Source organism: Aristolochia californica, unplaced genomic scaffold (genome assembly GCF_029961685.1).
Source record: "Aristolochia californica isolate CCGP_79_NKW_82.1479 unplaced genomic scaffold, dmAriCali1.0.hap1 SCAF_2, whole genome shotgun sequence".
Classification (NCBI taxonomy): Eukaryota; Viridiplantae; Streptophyta; class Magnoliopsida; order Piperales; family Aristolochiaceae; genus Aristolochia; species Aristolochia californica.
The window spans coordinates 48102948-48115983 of record NW_027181881.1 but is presented as its reverse complement, the minus strand read 5'-3'; the positions used below and the strand labels follow the sequence as shown (position 1 = coordinate 48115983).

The 13036-nt window shown below is 37.0% G+C and overlaps 2 protein-coding genes across 2 annotated transcripts; one reads left to right on the top strand and one right to left on the bottom strand.

Moving 5' to 3' along the window:
- Nucleotides 1–1882: 1882 nt before the first annotated feature.
- LOC137956396 (PTI1-like tyrosine-protein kinase At3g15890) lies at nucleotides 1883–6902 on the top strand. Its single transcript, XM_068803882.1, has 10 exons — nucleotides 1883–1977; nucleotides 2136–2388; nucleotides 2647–2789; nucleotides 2878–2972; nucleotides 3470–4035; nucleotides 4732–4895; nucleotides 4982–5052; nucleotides 5169–5307; nucleotides 6016–6162; nucleotides 6673–6902. The coding sequence occupies exons 2-10, from the start codon at nucleotides 2175–2177 to the stop codon at nucleotides 6718–6720; spliced, it is 1587 nt and encodes a 528-aa protein (XP_068659983.1). The 5' UTR covers nucleotides 1883–1977; nucleotides 2136–2174; the 3' UTR covers nucleotides 6721–6902.
- Nucleotides 6903–7088: 186 nt separating this feature from the next.
- Nucleotides 7089–12707, bottom strand: LOC137955616 (magnesium transporter MRS2-F-like). The gene is made up of 7 exons (XM_068802637.1): nucleotides 12595–12707; nucleotides 12052–12464; nucleotides 10875–11126; nucleotides 9932–10060; nucleotides 9599–9768; nucleotides 7718–7856; nucleotides 7089–7550 (listed from the first exon to the last, which is right to left on the bottom strand). Exons 2-7 carry the CDS (start codon nucleotides 12436–12438, stop codon nucleotides 7272–7274), a joined length of 1356 nt encoding a protein of 451 aa, XP_068658738.1. The 5' UTR covers nucleotides 12439–12464; nucleotides 12595–12707; the 3' UTR covers nucleotides 7089–7271.
- Between the last annotated feature and the right edge of the window lie 329 nt (nucleotides 12708–13036).

Genomic DNA, 13036 nt, shown 5'->3' with positions numbered 1-13036 from the left:
AAGAATGTTGCATTTACTATTTATCGTGATGTAAATAATATCTTACAATAACAAATACAACTTTGTAAAAGGTAATCATAATGCTAATGTCTGAAATATTATCCATGAGTACTTGCAATGTTGAACATTAAAAAATAAAAATAAATACTCAAATACAAATAAACATCCATATCTTAACCACAAAAACACAATTTATATCATCAAATAAGTCTCGATGTTCATATCTTAACCACAAAAACACATCCATTCACAATCACACTTAAGTCTTACAATGACATTAATAACAGACGACGACTTTCATTCAAAATTAGATATAATGTTTCAAAATCAATATTAACTTTATTAACAATCATGTCTCAATCTATGGCAATGCATTATAGTTAAATATGAGTCATTCACACTACTCTTCTAGTGTCGTTTAAATGAAAAGTATCCTTTTAGTCTACTGAGTCCAACAACTAGGAGACAAAGTTTCACTTATTTAGGCAAGTTAGAGATTTATAGAATAATCTCGTATCATGCAAGCTTTACAGTAACATTTTTTTGTTTAAATATTTGCACAAGTGTTGATGTTATATTATTAAGCGCATCAATGAACCTTTCAATACCTCTTGGAGGCAGTTAGGATCTTTTTTTAGGACGAGTAAAAGATCCTCCAAACGTATAATTTGACTATGCATTATCTTTTTGTTGATCTTCATTTTTTTACTATGTACACAAAGTTGTGGCTCATAAATCTTCATCTAATATTCAATTAATGCCCATTCCAGGGAGATCTTTATCAAATTCAAGATTTGTTTTATTAGTTATCCCTATGACTATGGAATTTCTAACAATAAAACTAATCTTTCATACAGTGGATATCCTTCACACCAATATTTATTGGCTTATTTGTGTTCCTACAAGAAAAATATATATTTTTCAAAAAACTTGTTTTTCATTATTAGTAATGCAACAAACGCAACTTCCTTTATGTATTTTTGCCACACTTTATTACTTGTTGTGACTCTTCGAGTCGTCGAATCCCACCCAAAGCCATTAGTGTTGAGGTAAACCATAACATTTTGGTAAGTTTTCTTTCAAATTTTAGTGCGGTTTTTTAGTTGATCATTTTTTTTATCGTGTCTTCCTTAAACTTATTCACACACTTAGAGAAAACTTCATGTTTCCAATTCTACTTAGCAACATGTTGCCCAAATTGATTTTCTCTTAGTAAAACAAATATTTTTTTGTCTTCATCAATTGTCCATGAGTCATAGATTCTTCTAGAACTTTCCTCTAATATACCATTTCTTTTTTTCCTCCGCCCTTCTAAAACCCATACAAATACTTAGATTTGGTCATCAAATTATACTGTAAAACACTAATAACTACATTAGTCACAAAACCACAACAAGATCCGAGCCGGAGGGGGTTTTTGAAATTCAACTAAGAGGGGTTGAGAGGACGAGACATGAGATATAGGTCAGGAGAAAGAGAGGGAAATCGGGAGCCAAAGATAAATTGGAGAGGAAGAGGGTGTAGCTGAGAGAAAGAGAGATATGGGAGAGGGCGGTTGTAAGAAAAAGAGAGGTTGACTGAGAGAGAGTGAGAGCATTGGGAATAGGGCAATCATGAGATGACGAAGAAATCGAAAGCTCAAGGAGACGAGCACGAGGAGAGAAGAGATCATAGGGAGAGGAGAACGAGCTCAGGGAAAGAAGAGACAAGAGTAGGGAGAGAACGAGTGAGGGTCGAAAGACAAAAGTGATGGGAGAGACTAAATTTTGATAGAGAAGGAAAGAATTTTGCTTTCGCTTGGTTTTTATAAGAACGAGCTACAATGAATTCACTAAGGGCTTATTTGGAACCCACCAATCACTGCCAACTTGAACATTGTTCAGCTTCGGCGAAGTCGCCCGACGTTCCGATGGATTATCGTCAACTGTTGCTGTCGAGACTCGTAAGGGCAAAGAGGAGACAGTTTGGAGGCAACCAGTAACTTCTGCCTTCCTTTCCAGAACCTTGATTTTCTCGACCTTAGGAACCAACGTCGCTTCTAAGAGAATCTCTTTTTAGTTTCATCTGCTATTTTGGTTTATTGGCGGATTCAGCTATGGAGCATTCTTCTACTTATTTAATCGAAGATCTCTCAGGCAAAGATTGCTTCTTCACCAGAGGTAGAAACGGGAGACATGGGAATCAAGTCCTCTTCGTCCGGCGACAGCGTGATTGTGGTCCTGGACGCGACTCGGAGCTGCGGAAATCTTGATGCCCTCACTTGGGCTCTCAACAGTGTAGTCCGACCAAGAGACACTGTCATTGTTCTTGGAATTATGTCAGAGATTGGGACTGGGAGGAAAAACTCATGCTTTCCATTACCTGTGGGAATCGGCATCTCAGCTATATGTATAAGATCTTTTCTCTTTCTTATTTGCGATTCTGTTTCCGTTACTCTTGGCTGATAATTCTTTAAGGATACTGGAGTTGACTAATTTTTTCTGTTTTCTTCACGGATCTTTAAAATGATGTTTTCTAACATCCAGAGTAAGTAAAAACGCGTATTCTGATCAGCGTTTTTATAAGAAACAGGGGAGTTGTCTTTGTTTTCTCGTCATGTCTTCTTGTTTCTTGACATCTAACACTCGTAAATCATATGACATATAGGGGAGAGGTTGGACTTCTCGTCATCTGCAGAAAGGTCTCGTAAAGTGCTGGAGACTCCTTTGCTTCCACGGGAGATTGAGAGGAAAAGAGAAGAATACCAGAATGCCGTCCAACCATTTTCTCGACAGTGCAGGAGAAACGAAGTAGGTTCCTGGCAAATTTTAATTTGTTTTTTTTCAAAAGAAATTACATAAGTGAGTTGGTTTATTGATATTTTGTTTTCATGTGCAGGTGAAATTGGAAGTGAAGCTAACAGCTGGTTCTCCTCAAAAGCTAACCATCGAAGAAGCACAGAAGAGAAACACTCACTGGATTGTATTAGACAGGTGTTCCAGTGTTGCTTTTAATCTTTCAAAATAGTGTAACTGACCGGTTTTACTTAATAAAAAACATAGTGATACTGACTCTGAGCTAACTGTAACATGTCATTACAAACTAAAATTGATTTATCTTACATTTTAATTTGTATCTTGCACATGAACCACTACCAAGAGATTGGTCTACTTCTGCGTGATATTCTCTTGTGGAAATGTGAGAGTTTGCTTTTTGGGTTAGGTTACAGATTCTCTGGCTGAGAGTTTGGATCATGTTGACATGATATGGCGGCACCTCAACCTTATTATTTGGTGTACTGTTTTTTATGCCAAGTGTGTTTATATGCACTACAGCAATAAACTTTTGCAAATTGGTTTTTGGCTACTTAATTGATGATCTCTTCCTTACCCAATCCACGCTAAATTGAGATCCAAGTATATCACAACTTCTTCATTTTGATCTTTCACAATGTCTATTTCTTGAATCACTTATCTTATGCTACTGGCAGTCATTTAAAGAAAGACAAAGCCTCTATATATGACCAAGTAGGCTGCAATATTGCGGTTATGAAGAGTCAAAGTGTCGCAACCATAATGACTTCACCAAACTATGATGCTGTTATAAGCAAGCCTACCATGGAAACCAATGGATTTCCTGAAGAAACGAAGCAGCAGCGAAGCCCGCTAAAGAAAGAGGATCTACATTCTACTGAAGGGAACATTCTACATGTAGAATCTCTGTCAAGTCCTTGCTGGGCTCCACTCTCATGGCAACCTGGTTTTCCTCGCAGCTTTATTATTGAAGAACTTGAAACTATAACAAATGGCTTTGCAGATGATTATATAATCTTTGAGGAGGAGAATTTTCAAGCTTACCGAGGCATGCTATGTGATGCTTCTATTGTTGTCAAATGTTTTTCTGGCAACCATGAAAGATTCTGGTCCGAACTCAAGATCTGTGGAAGGGTCCGTCACCGCAATATTTTGAACCTTGTTGGCTATTGCTGCACTGAAGATTGTATGTTTCTGGTTACCGAGTATCCATCTAACAGCTCTCTCAATGTGCACCTAAGGTGTAAGTAGCTTCACTGATCATGATATTTCCTTTAGAAACACCATGGCTGCTTTTTGTCACCAACATCTAAAGTTGTATTGGTAGAGTTGTTATCACCATATGAATTGCCTTTTCAGGAACTCTTTTTTTTTTTCTTTATGCTCAATGGATTCTGTTATGATTAGTTTAATCATCTACAAAAGGGGTTTTGCACTCCTTACTGAAAGGACTTTTGAGCTCTCACTGTGGTTCATGCACAAGTAGCAAAGGGTCAAGATGGACATGCTATGGTTCACAGATCTTATCACGTGACAAGTACAGCCATTCAATTAGGATTCTTCAGTTGGCTGATTGTCAGTTGAGATAAATCGTTAAAAAACTTATTTATTTATTGACTAGATTCAAGCCAGCTTATTTATTGCCCCTTCAGTATCACTTTCAATTCATGCATAATTTAAAATGGTAAATATGGTCATTATGTGTATTTTGCTGATCCACATCTGTTGTGTAATATTGGGATGTAGGCAAGGCTGGTCAACTAATGCTTGTGCTTTTGAGTTGGACACTCTGTTTGTTGGTGTCAGATTAGGTTATAGATCTCAAAATTATCCACAGTTTTAGAGCAGCAATTATGGAATCCACCCTACATTATGCAGTAGATGCATTATGTTGTTTGTCATCTTTCATTCCTAGTAACATTGAGAGTCAACATTGTAGGTGATGATATGGCTAAAAATCTATCTTGGAAATCAAGGTGGGACATTGCACTTGAAGTTGGTAGATGCCTCTGTTATCTTCATGAAGAGTGCCTTGGTGGGCCCATCTTTCATCGTTTTATATCCTCTTTCAGCATTTTGTTATCTAACAATGGCTCTGTTCTAGTAAGTTTTACAAGGCTCATTCAATAGTTTGGTTTCTTGAGGGTTGCAACAATATGATATGATTATGACCTGTCTTAATATTTAAGCTTACCAACTTCAGCTGGGCCAAGTGGCTGGATGATAACGAGAGATCTTCATCTTTGGAAGAGCCCAGCCAGTAAGATATCACGTTACATCATCTCCATCCTGCTACTTAAAAAATCTTCATATCTTAAACAAAGTTTAGGATGGCCTTCAAGTCTTGACTAGTTTTTTCTGTGCTTATAATTGTAGAAGGTATTCAGCACTTGATGCAGAACAGTTTCTATCACTTGATGTACAGGCCTATGGGCTGCTATTGATGGAACTTATTACTGGTCAAAGAGTGGTCAGCTTTGATACCTGCATGGATAGACAAATCCCGATGGACCAGGCAAGTCTCTGGTATTGCCGAAGATATCTTGTTAATGTGTATGTGAGAGAAATTAAAAAATGCAAGTTTCTAAAATTTGGAAAGAATATAGATGCTGAGGTGGAAATAAAATATTGTGATTGTTAGAAGTGGAGAATTTCATACACAAGTAGCAAAGGGCACATAGACACTCACTAATATTGGTTTAGCAGCTTTGTACACTTTCTGTTTGCCCTATTGTGTCATCATTAATGTGAGCAAACTTCATTCCTTTATTTATTGAGGCACCACCAAATGCCTTAAGTGTTAACATGTACATTATTATGAGGGCTTGAAGCACCTTTGTGTAGTTTGGAGGTGGACAAATGGATGACCTATTTCGGGTCAGCTATTATAAATGGCTGTTGACAAATCATTCTTGATCAGGCATTCTCAGCACATTCTAGCAATGTTTTTGTTCTTCTCCTTCCGAGGACTCTCTGTGGGTGATCCCGCTGGAGCTCCTGAGTCCTAAGATGGTCAAATGATTATTGACCTTCTTTTTAACTGATCACTGGTCAGAAGGCATGGATTGTGGGGTAACCATTGTTAATGCCGTTACAGAAATGAAAGTTGCATCCTCCCATGTAGGCATTAATTTGTTTAGTTTCATGCTTCTTTTTGTCCTTGGAATCCTTGGATTTGACGGTGTATACCATCCCCAGTGAAACAGTTGCTTTGCAATTGCAGGTGTTGCCTCTTCTGGAGAGTAGCTCTGTTGAGCAGGTGATGGATCAAAGAGTTGATCGAAGTGATGTTGAGAAGATTGAGTGTATGGCTTCTGCTGCAATGTTATGTCTGAGGAATGACCCTCATCATCAACTTTCAATGAGAGAGGTACATCTTTGATGTTTCTGTTGCCTCCCCATCCAACAAGAGAGGGAAGTAGTAAAAACCTTAATTTTATTATGAAGTCACTTGGGGGGCCATGAGATGAGCCTGCAGAGCCCACTTTGTACTTGAACAATGTGGGAAGTGGGAAGAATACAAATCACTTGAAATAGATACTGAATGCTCATTCCCTTTTAAGGATCAGTAAACCATTTGTGGTATGAGAAGTACCACAGTTTCCAACAGAAAGGAGATCCAACAATGACTATTTCATCTATTTTGTTACATTTGATGATTTTGTCTTATTATTTATTTTTGACTCACTCTGGCTTGGCTGAAACTTTTCCTATAAAATAGAAGAAAAAGAAGAGCGAATGGCCAAAATAAAAAAATAAAAAAAATGGAAAAGAAAACCCCTCAAAGGACTATGTGATCTATTTGTGACATTTGATGTTTTTGCCTAATTATTTAATTTGGTTCGTTCTACATGTTGCTTCAACTCTTGTACTTGTGCAGATCGTTGTTGTTGTCAGAGGCAATCAACTCGTGGCATCTCATTGGTAACCTGATCGTGGTGATTCCAGATGGTTTCAAGGAGGTGATGATAATGATCTGCTATTGTTGCTTCTATGGATGTCATAAAATGTTGCCCGAATGCATATTCTAAGCATATTTGTAGAATCCATATTTTCACTTTATCCAGTTGATAATATACAAATTTTGGTATAAATTTATGTTTTTATTACTATTTATTTGTTTACTCGATAAATAATATAAATAGATAAATAAATGATATACAAAATAATTTATTTAATGTATTAATAATACCGATGAATTAATATACCAAAAATAAAATAAAGTAATACATGGAAAGTGTTTGAAGATAAGGGTAAATTTTTGTTGTTTGGATGCCCATAGAAAATGAGAGAGAATAGAAGAAAATTTTAATTTCTGTTGTTTGGAGACACATTAAAATAAAATCGTAATCAAAAGACAGAAAAAAATCACAAAAAACGCTCTCCTTCTATCTACCTCTCTCAATCTCCCTACAGAAGAAAATGTTGAAAAACGTGAAAGACCTCCCAGATTATCCAAAAATGGTGACTAGTGTTAGATCACCCAATTAGTCCTTTTTTCTTGCCGAACACTATAGCTATGACATACAATGCCAGACAACCTGCAACGGTTCCAAAAGTGGTCTCCAAAAAGTTCCGATTGCTAGATGAAAAGAGCTCAATTGTGATGTTCATGCCAAATATACCCGTCACAACAATGCCAATGCTGATTACCAATGTTGCAGTACTAAGCATCACGCCCATTTGGAGCAGTTGGTTCTGTTTGTCATCCAGCATTATATTTATGTAATCCTCCGTGTCATCCACATACTCCCTCATCTGTATCATCAAAATCCGAACATATTTAGAATGTTCAGACCACATATCACTCCATTTGATAATCAAAATATATCCTTCTTTCTGGGCAATTTGTCATATGAATTTTCCAAGCAACAGGCATCTACTGAGATGGACTAATTACAAATAAATGTAGTGTGCTGACATACCGTGGAGAGTTTATTTAAAGTGCCCTCTATCTGTACAAAGTAAGCTTCTAAAAGCATTTCCAGTTCTTCGATATTTGGCTTAAAGTCGCTCACACTTTCACTGAAACTTTTGCTCTTGCTCTTATTATACTCTGCATACCTGAACAAGAATACGGAGAAGGTGGTCATAAAAATATCAGATGACAATGATACTTGGAAGTATTTGTTGGAAATAAATACTGGGCGAGCAGATCCTTGTGTATCATTTTGAGTTTTCCACAAATTACTGTGCTCTTTGTGAACACATGAATTTGACAACTTATGTGCAAATTCTTCGTGCACAAAAGAATATGGATTTTAATTTTGGAAGACTAGTTTTCCCAAAATACAAGTGTCATATGAATTTGATAACTAATACAGTAAATTCTACATGCACAGGAGAATATGGATTTTAATTTTGGAAGACTAGTTTTCACAATAGAGAAGTTTTGCATGCGTGTAGTAGAAATATCTGCGTCCTAATCAATATGGTGGGAATACATTAAGTTTTGGAAGCAGATTCCAGTCTGATTACAAATCAAATTGGAACTGGATGATTCCAAATCGTTTACCTCAAGGAAATCACACAGCATAGGTTGATTGACAGCGGTTAGCATTGTAGACAAATTTCATGCTATATAAGGTGGGCACACTGACAACACGGTCATGTAAACAAATTCAGACTCTCCAGATTTTTCCTATCTTCCTTTTAGAGATTCTTCAGTTGTGCAAAATCTGGGGTGGGGGGGGGGGGGGGGGGGGGGGGGGAGGGAATAATGATGTAGTAAACAATTTTATGTGGCCTCCATTGCTTCTTTGGTCCAATGTATGCAATCAGTAATGAAGAGCCTAGTCAGAAACATCACTTGCTATGTGAATCTTGTATTTTGTTCTATCAAATGTAAGTTCTATTGTTTGGTTGGCTTCTTTCAAGTTTTTCCTCATTACTTTTATCCATTTCTTGTTCAAATCCCATCAGACACTAAGATAACCTCCAAACCAGTTTACCACTGGTCTCTTTTTAACATGCCTCAAATCATCCATGACTCTTTTCTATTTTTTACTCTATTTGGTGCTACTGCTAGCTGTTCATTAACGTAGTCACTTGAAATTTTATTTCCTATTTTTGCCTAACATCCACCTCAATATTTCCTACTCCATACCAAAATAGGCTAACAATCTACCTGAATTCTACTACATTTATCCAATATATCCGCTTTATCTAAATGGTATGACATGAACTTCCTTCAAAAGTCTTAGCAAATTTATTACGAATTTATGTTGATAACTTGTGATATAATACTCTCACATGGATCTAAGGTCAGAAAAATCCTCTGCTTATTACTTGTAAGAGAGCTCTTCATTTCAGCTAATCACTAGAAGATGGACCTTGACCCAACTTTAATATGGCATTAAAGCAATTCTTGTATGTGGGGCTTCTCACAAAAATTATTCACGTTTAGAAGTCACAAAGAAGACCCACAAGTGATAAGGAGTGATAAGGAGTGTTAAAATAGTCTCACATAAATCCAAGATTTAGAAGAGTTTATGCATATTATTTGGGAAGAGACCTCTAACTTCAGTTAGTCATTTTAAGATGGACCTTGACCCAAGTTGCCGAACTTCAACAATTTTGACATACAGATCAAATTCATAAGAGAAACAGCTTTATGATCCAAAAATGTTCTGGGACAAGAAGATCATCATTGGATGTATTTGTCTTTCTATACAAGGAGTAAGCACTTCATAATCGGTTCAATAGGCAGAGATAATTACTGATAAGGTCTGTGAGAGCAGAAACCAGATGGCTGAGTTACGGAGAGAACTTTGTGAAATTCAATAAAATATACACTACCAACTGACCTCCCATCTTCAACTTCAAATGCATTATCATCAGCATCAGCATCAGCATCATCAATGTTATCTTCTTTTGAGAAGGCTTCCACATACTGTTCATCTGCAAGCTTTTCTGTCAAATGCATTTCAGCCATATCCATGTCATCGTCCAATAAATGCTCCAGTTCATCCCTTACCTGCGGAACTTAACAAGCAAAATATATAAGGCCTGCCAGTTAGATGTTTCAAAAGTGTAAACTGCATCTCTCTCTCTCTCGCTCTTACATTTACTTTTTTTTTTCCTAAACTCATACAAGTGCACGTGAACAAATACATGAACTCACAGAGATGGAGTTTTACCTTCTGCACACGGCCAGATATTGCAACTAGACGGCTTTTTATTTGCCTAACACGTTCCAGGTTAAGTGTGCTGATTTTAGAAGTTAATTCATCCAAAGCTGGATAAGCTTCTTTCTCCAGAGTAGTGGTCTAATCAAGTAAAAAACCAGTTAGAACGATATCATATTTCCCAAATAAAGCATCAAAGCTCGACATGTGATGCAAATTATGTTAGTAATGGTCTAATCGAGTAAAAAACCAGTTAGAACGATATCATATTTCCCAAATAAAGCATCAAAGCTCGACATGTGATGCAAATTATGTTAGTAACACAGACAAAAAAGGTTTCTCTATACTACAGAAGAATGAAAAGCTAAAATGATAAACACATGTTATATTAGAGCTCTTTTTACCAATTTTAAAATAAACCATCCCATTGAATGAGAAGATTGTTATCAAGGTCAATGACCATAAAACTCCCACACCTTCAATGAAAATGAACAATGAATGAGAAGATTGTTTGTGATGCTTTTATATTCTGTATTTTGCTAAGGTCTGGTCCCTAAACCTACTCATTCCTGTTTCCGTACTAAGTATAGGAAAGAACACTTTTTCTCTAGCCTCCCAATCATAATTTATAAAATGGTAATTTATACCATCCTGAGACTAGAAGAAATGATTAGTAGAAGCAGCAGCTAAGTCACAACTAAAACAAGCAAAATCCTCCCGGATCTTTAATAGTTAAAGAAACAATTTCTTTTGTAACATTACCCATGCTTTCATAGGTAGCTTAACCTTTTTACTAGTGTTGGTATATACTAGATAAATCAAAAGTGAAGGGTAGTTCCTGCCAGAACAAGCAGCGCAAAAGAAGGCATGCACTTTTTATTTTTTCCCCAAGTAAAAAAAATCTTTTTTAGAGGTAATAGGGATAAATTAACTTTTAAGCATTTTAATTATATACCTCAGATTCAAGGCATCTGCAAGCAGATTCAAGACAAACTTCTAGCACTCTGAACTCAAAGGGTAATATCTTTGTTCCTACTTCTCTTGACAGTGCAGGTATAGGCATGGCACCACCTTCTTTTCTGTCAGGTATTATGGTAGAGCTTTCTGAGGACAAATGTTGCATTTCAGAAACAACTATATTGGAGGGGCTTGCAGATCCATGATCTAGAATGGAGGGTGAGCCTATGTCAGGATCACTCTCTGTCACCTACATAGAGTAAAACTGTCATTACTCGTGTAACTGAGATTTATTTATGAAAGCAAGAACTAACCATCTTCCATCACATATTAACAAGATATATAAAAACACTAATAAATTTTTTATACAAAGTAGACACCAATGTGTACAACAAAATCATACTAATGAAAATTTGTAACTAATGTCACATATTCAAAGATGACTGCCCATAGAGTTCAAAAAAAAAAAAAAAAAAAGAAGATAACTGCCTTTTAATATGGTCCTGCAATCAATGAATAATTTTTGAATTGGAAGCCATCCACGATGTGGCCAAGAGGATGGATTACTCAGATCATGAATGCTGAAGCCAATTTAGCATATGAATGTGCTTTACATCAGAAGGAATAAAATAAGAAGAAACAGCCAGACAGTAGATAGTTCCCAGCACCGGGACTTTAGAGAGGTAGAAAAGGTGGTGCAATCATATGCAGAGAAAATTCTCTCTTGCTCTTTATTTGACTCAAGACCCAAACGCTGGCTTACTAATCCAACCTTCAGTAGGATCTCCATCTCAATAACTCTCAAGTTTAAAAAGATGGTCACATACGTTCCTCCGCTATAGATTCAATTGGAAACCAACATGGATGCTTCCAAAATGACACAACATCTCGATGTACAATATAACATTCTCACCTTCAGATGCCATAGTCCACAAAGACACAGGAATGCAACATATAGAAAATTAACATTTCAATCGAAATTTACTGATATAAAATAGTTATATAAACAGAGACAACACGGTAAGCCAGCAGATTACAGTTCACAAAATTTTCCAAAAGAAAAGACAGATTGCAACATGAACAATTCGACAAGAAGTCTACAGAAATTCGAATAAAACCTTGTTACTCGAAAAAGAGAAAACCGCGGATGCCACCATCAGGTGGAAGGAGATTACCAGTTGAGGGGTGCCAGGGAGATTGGAAACGCGATACTCGAGATCTTTAACAAACTCTTCGACACCTGGATCCTTAGGATTGAGGACTAAAGCTTCCGTGGCTGTAATTATGGCCTTGATATGCTCGAGTTTGACCACAATTGCTTTCTCTCGGCCGAGAATGGTCGAAGGGTAGGAAAGCATAGGATCCAGAATCCGCAGGTCCCGTCCAGGAAGACCAGTCCGGCGCATGATGGAATGCTTCCCAACGTCTTCAACATGCGAGCCGCCCGTCTTGGAGATAACCAGCCATGTACGTGTTGTTCCAGCAGCCTTCCGACGCTGTGCTGGTGCATGAGGAACAGGAGACGGTTTGAATTGTTCTTCAAGAGAATTTTTCTGAGCCATGGAGACTAGCCCTCCGTTGTCCTAATCTGACAGATCATTTACGATACCAAAGTTAAAAGAAGGAGAAAATTTGATATTACAATGAAATCGCGTAAGCCTTAACATATAAATAAATCAGGTGACGAAAGGAGATGAAAGAGAAAAGAGAAATCACACCTTCTGTTCGGAAGAAAAGCCTGAGCGTAGAGACTTCCACCCGTAGATCATTCAAATCGCATTGAAAATCTGATCCTTTTTCTTGTTCGTTGCGAGTAGCAGAGTCCTCTCCAGAGTCCCCTCCATCTGGGAAAGGACGAAGAGTCGATTTTTTAAAACTTGTAAACCTGTAAGCCCGTATTGGTTCAATCAACCGGCCGAGTAGTACAATCCCGGTCCCAATGATTTAGCACATCCTTGAACCGGCTTGAGAAATAAAATAATTTACTTGGATAGAGAATCATGTTTGATTTTCTAAATGTCACTTTAATAGTTTCCGAAATAAAATATATAAAATTTTATTTAAAAAATGTGTTTTTTTCTTCTGGTCTGGTCTGGTCTGGCATGTTGAACTGGGCCGAGTTTTAGAAATCCGGTTGTACCGGCTTGAAGTCGATGATGA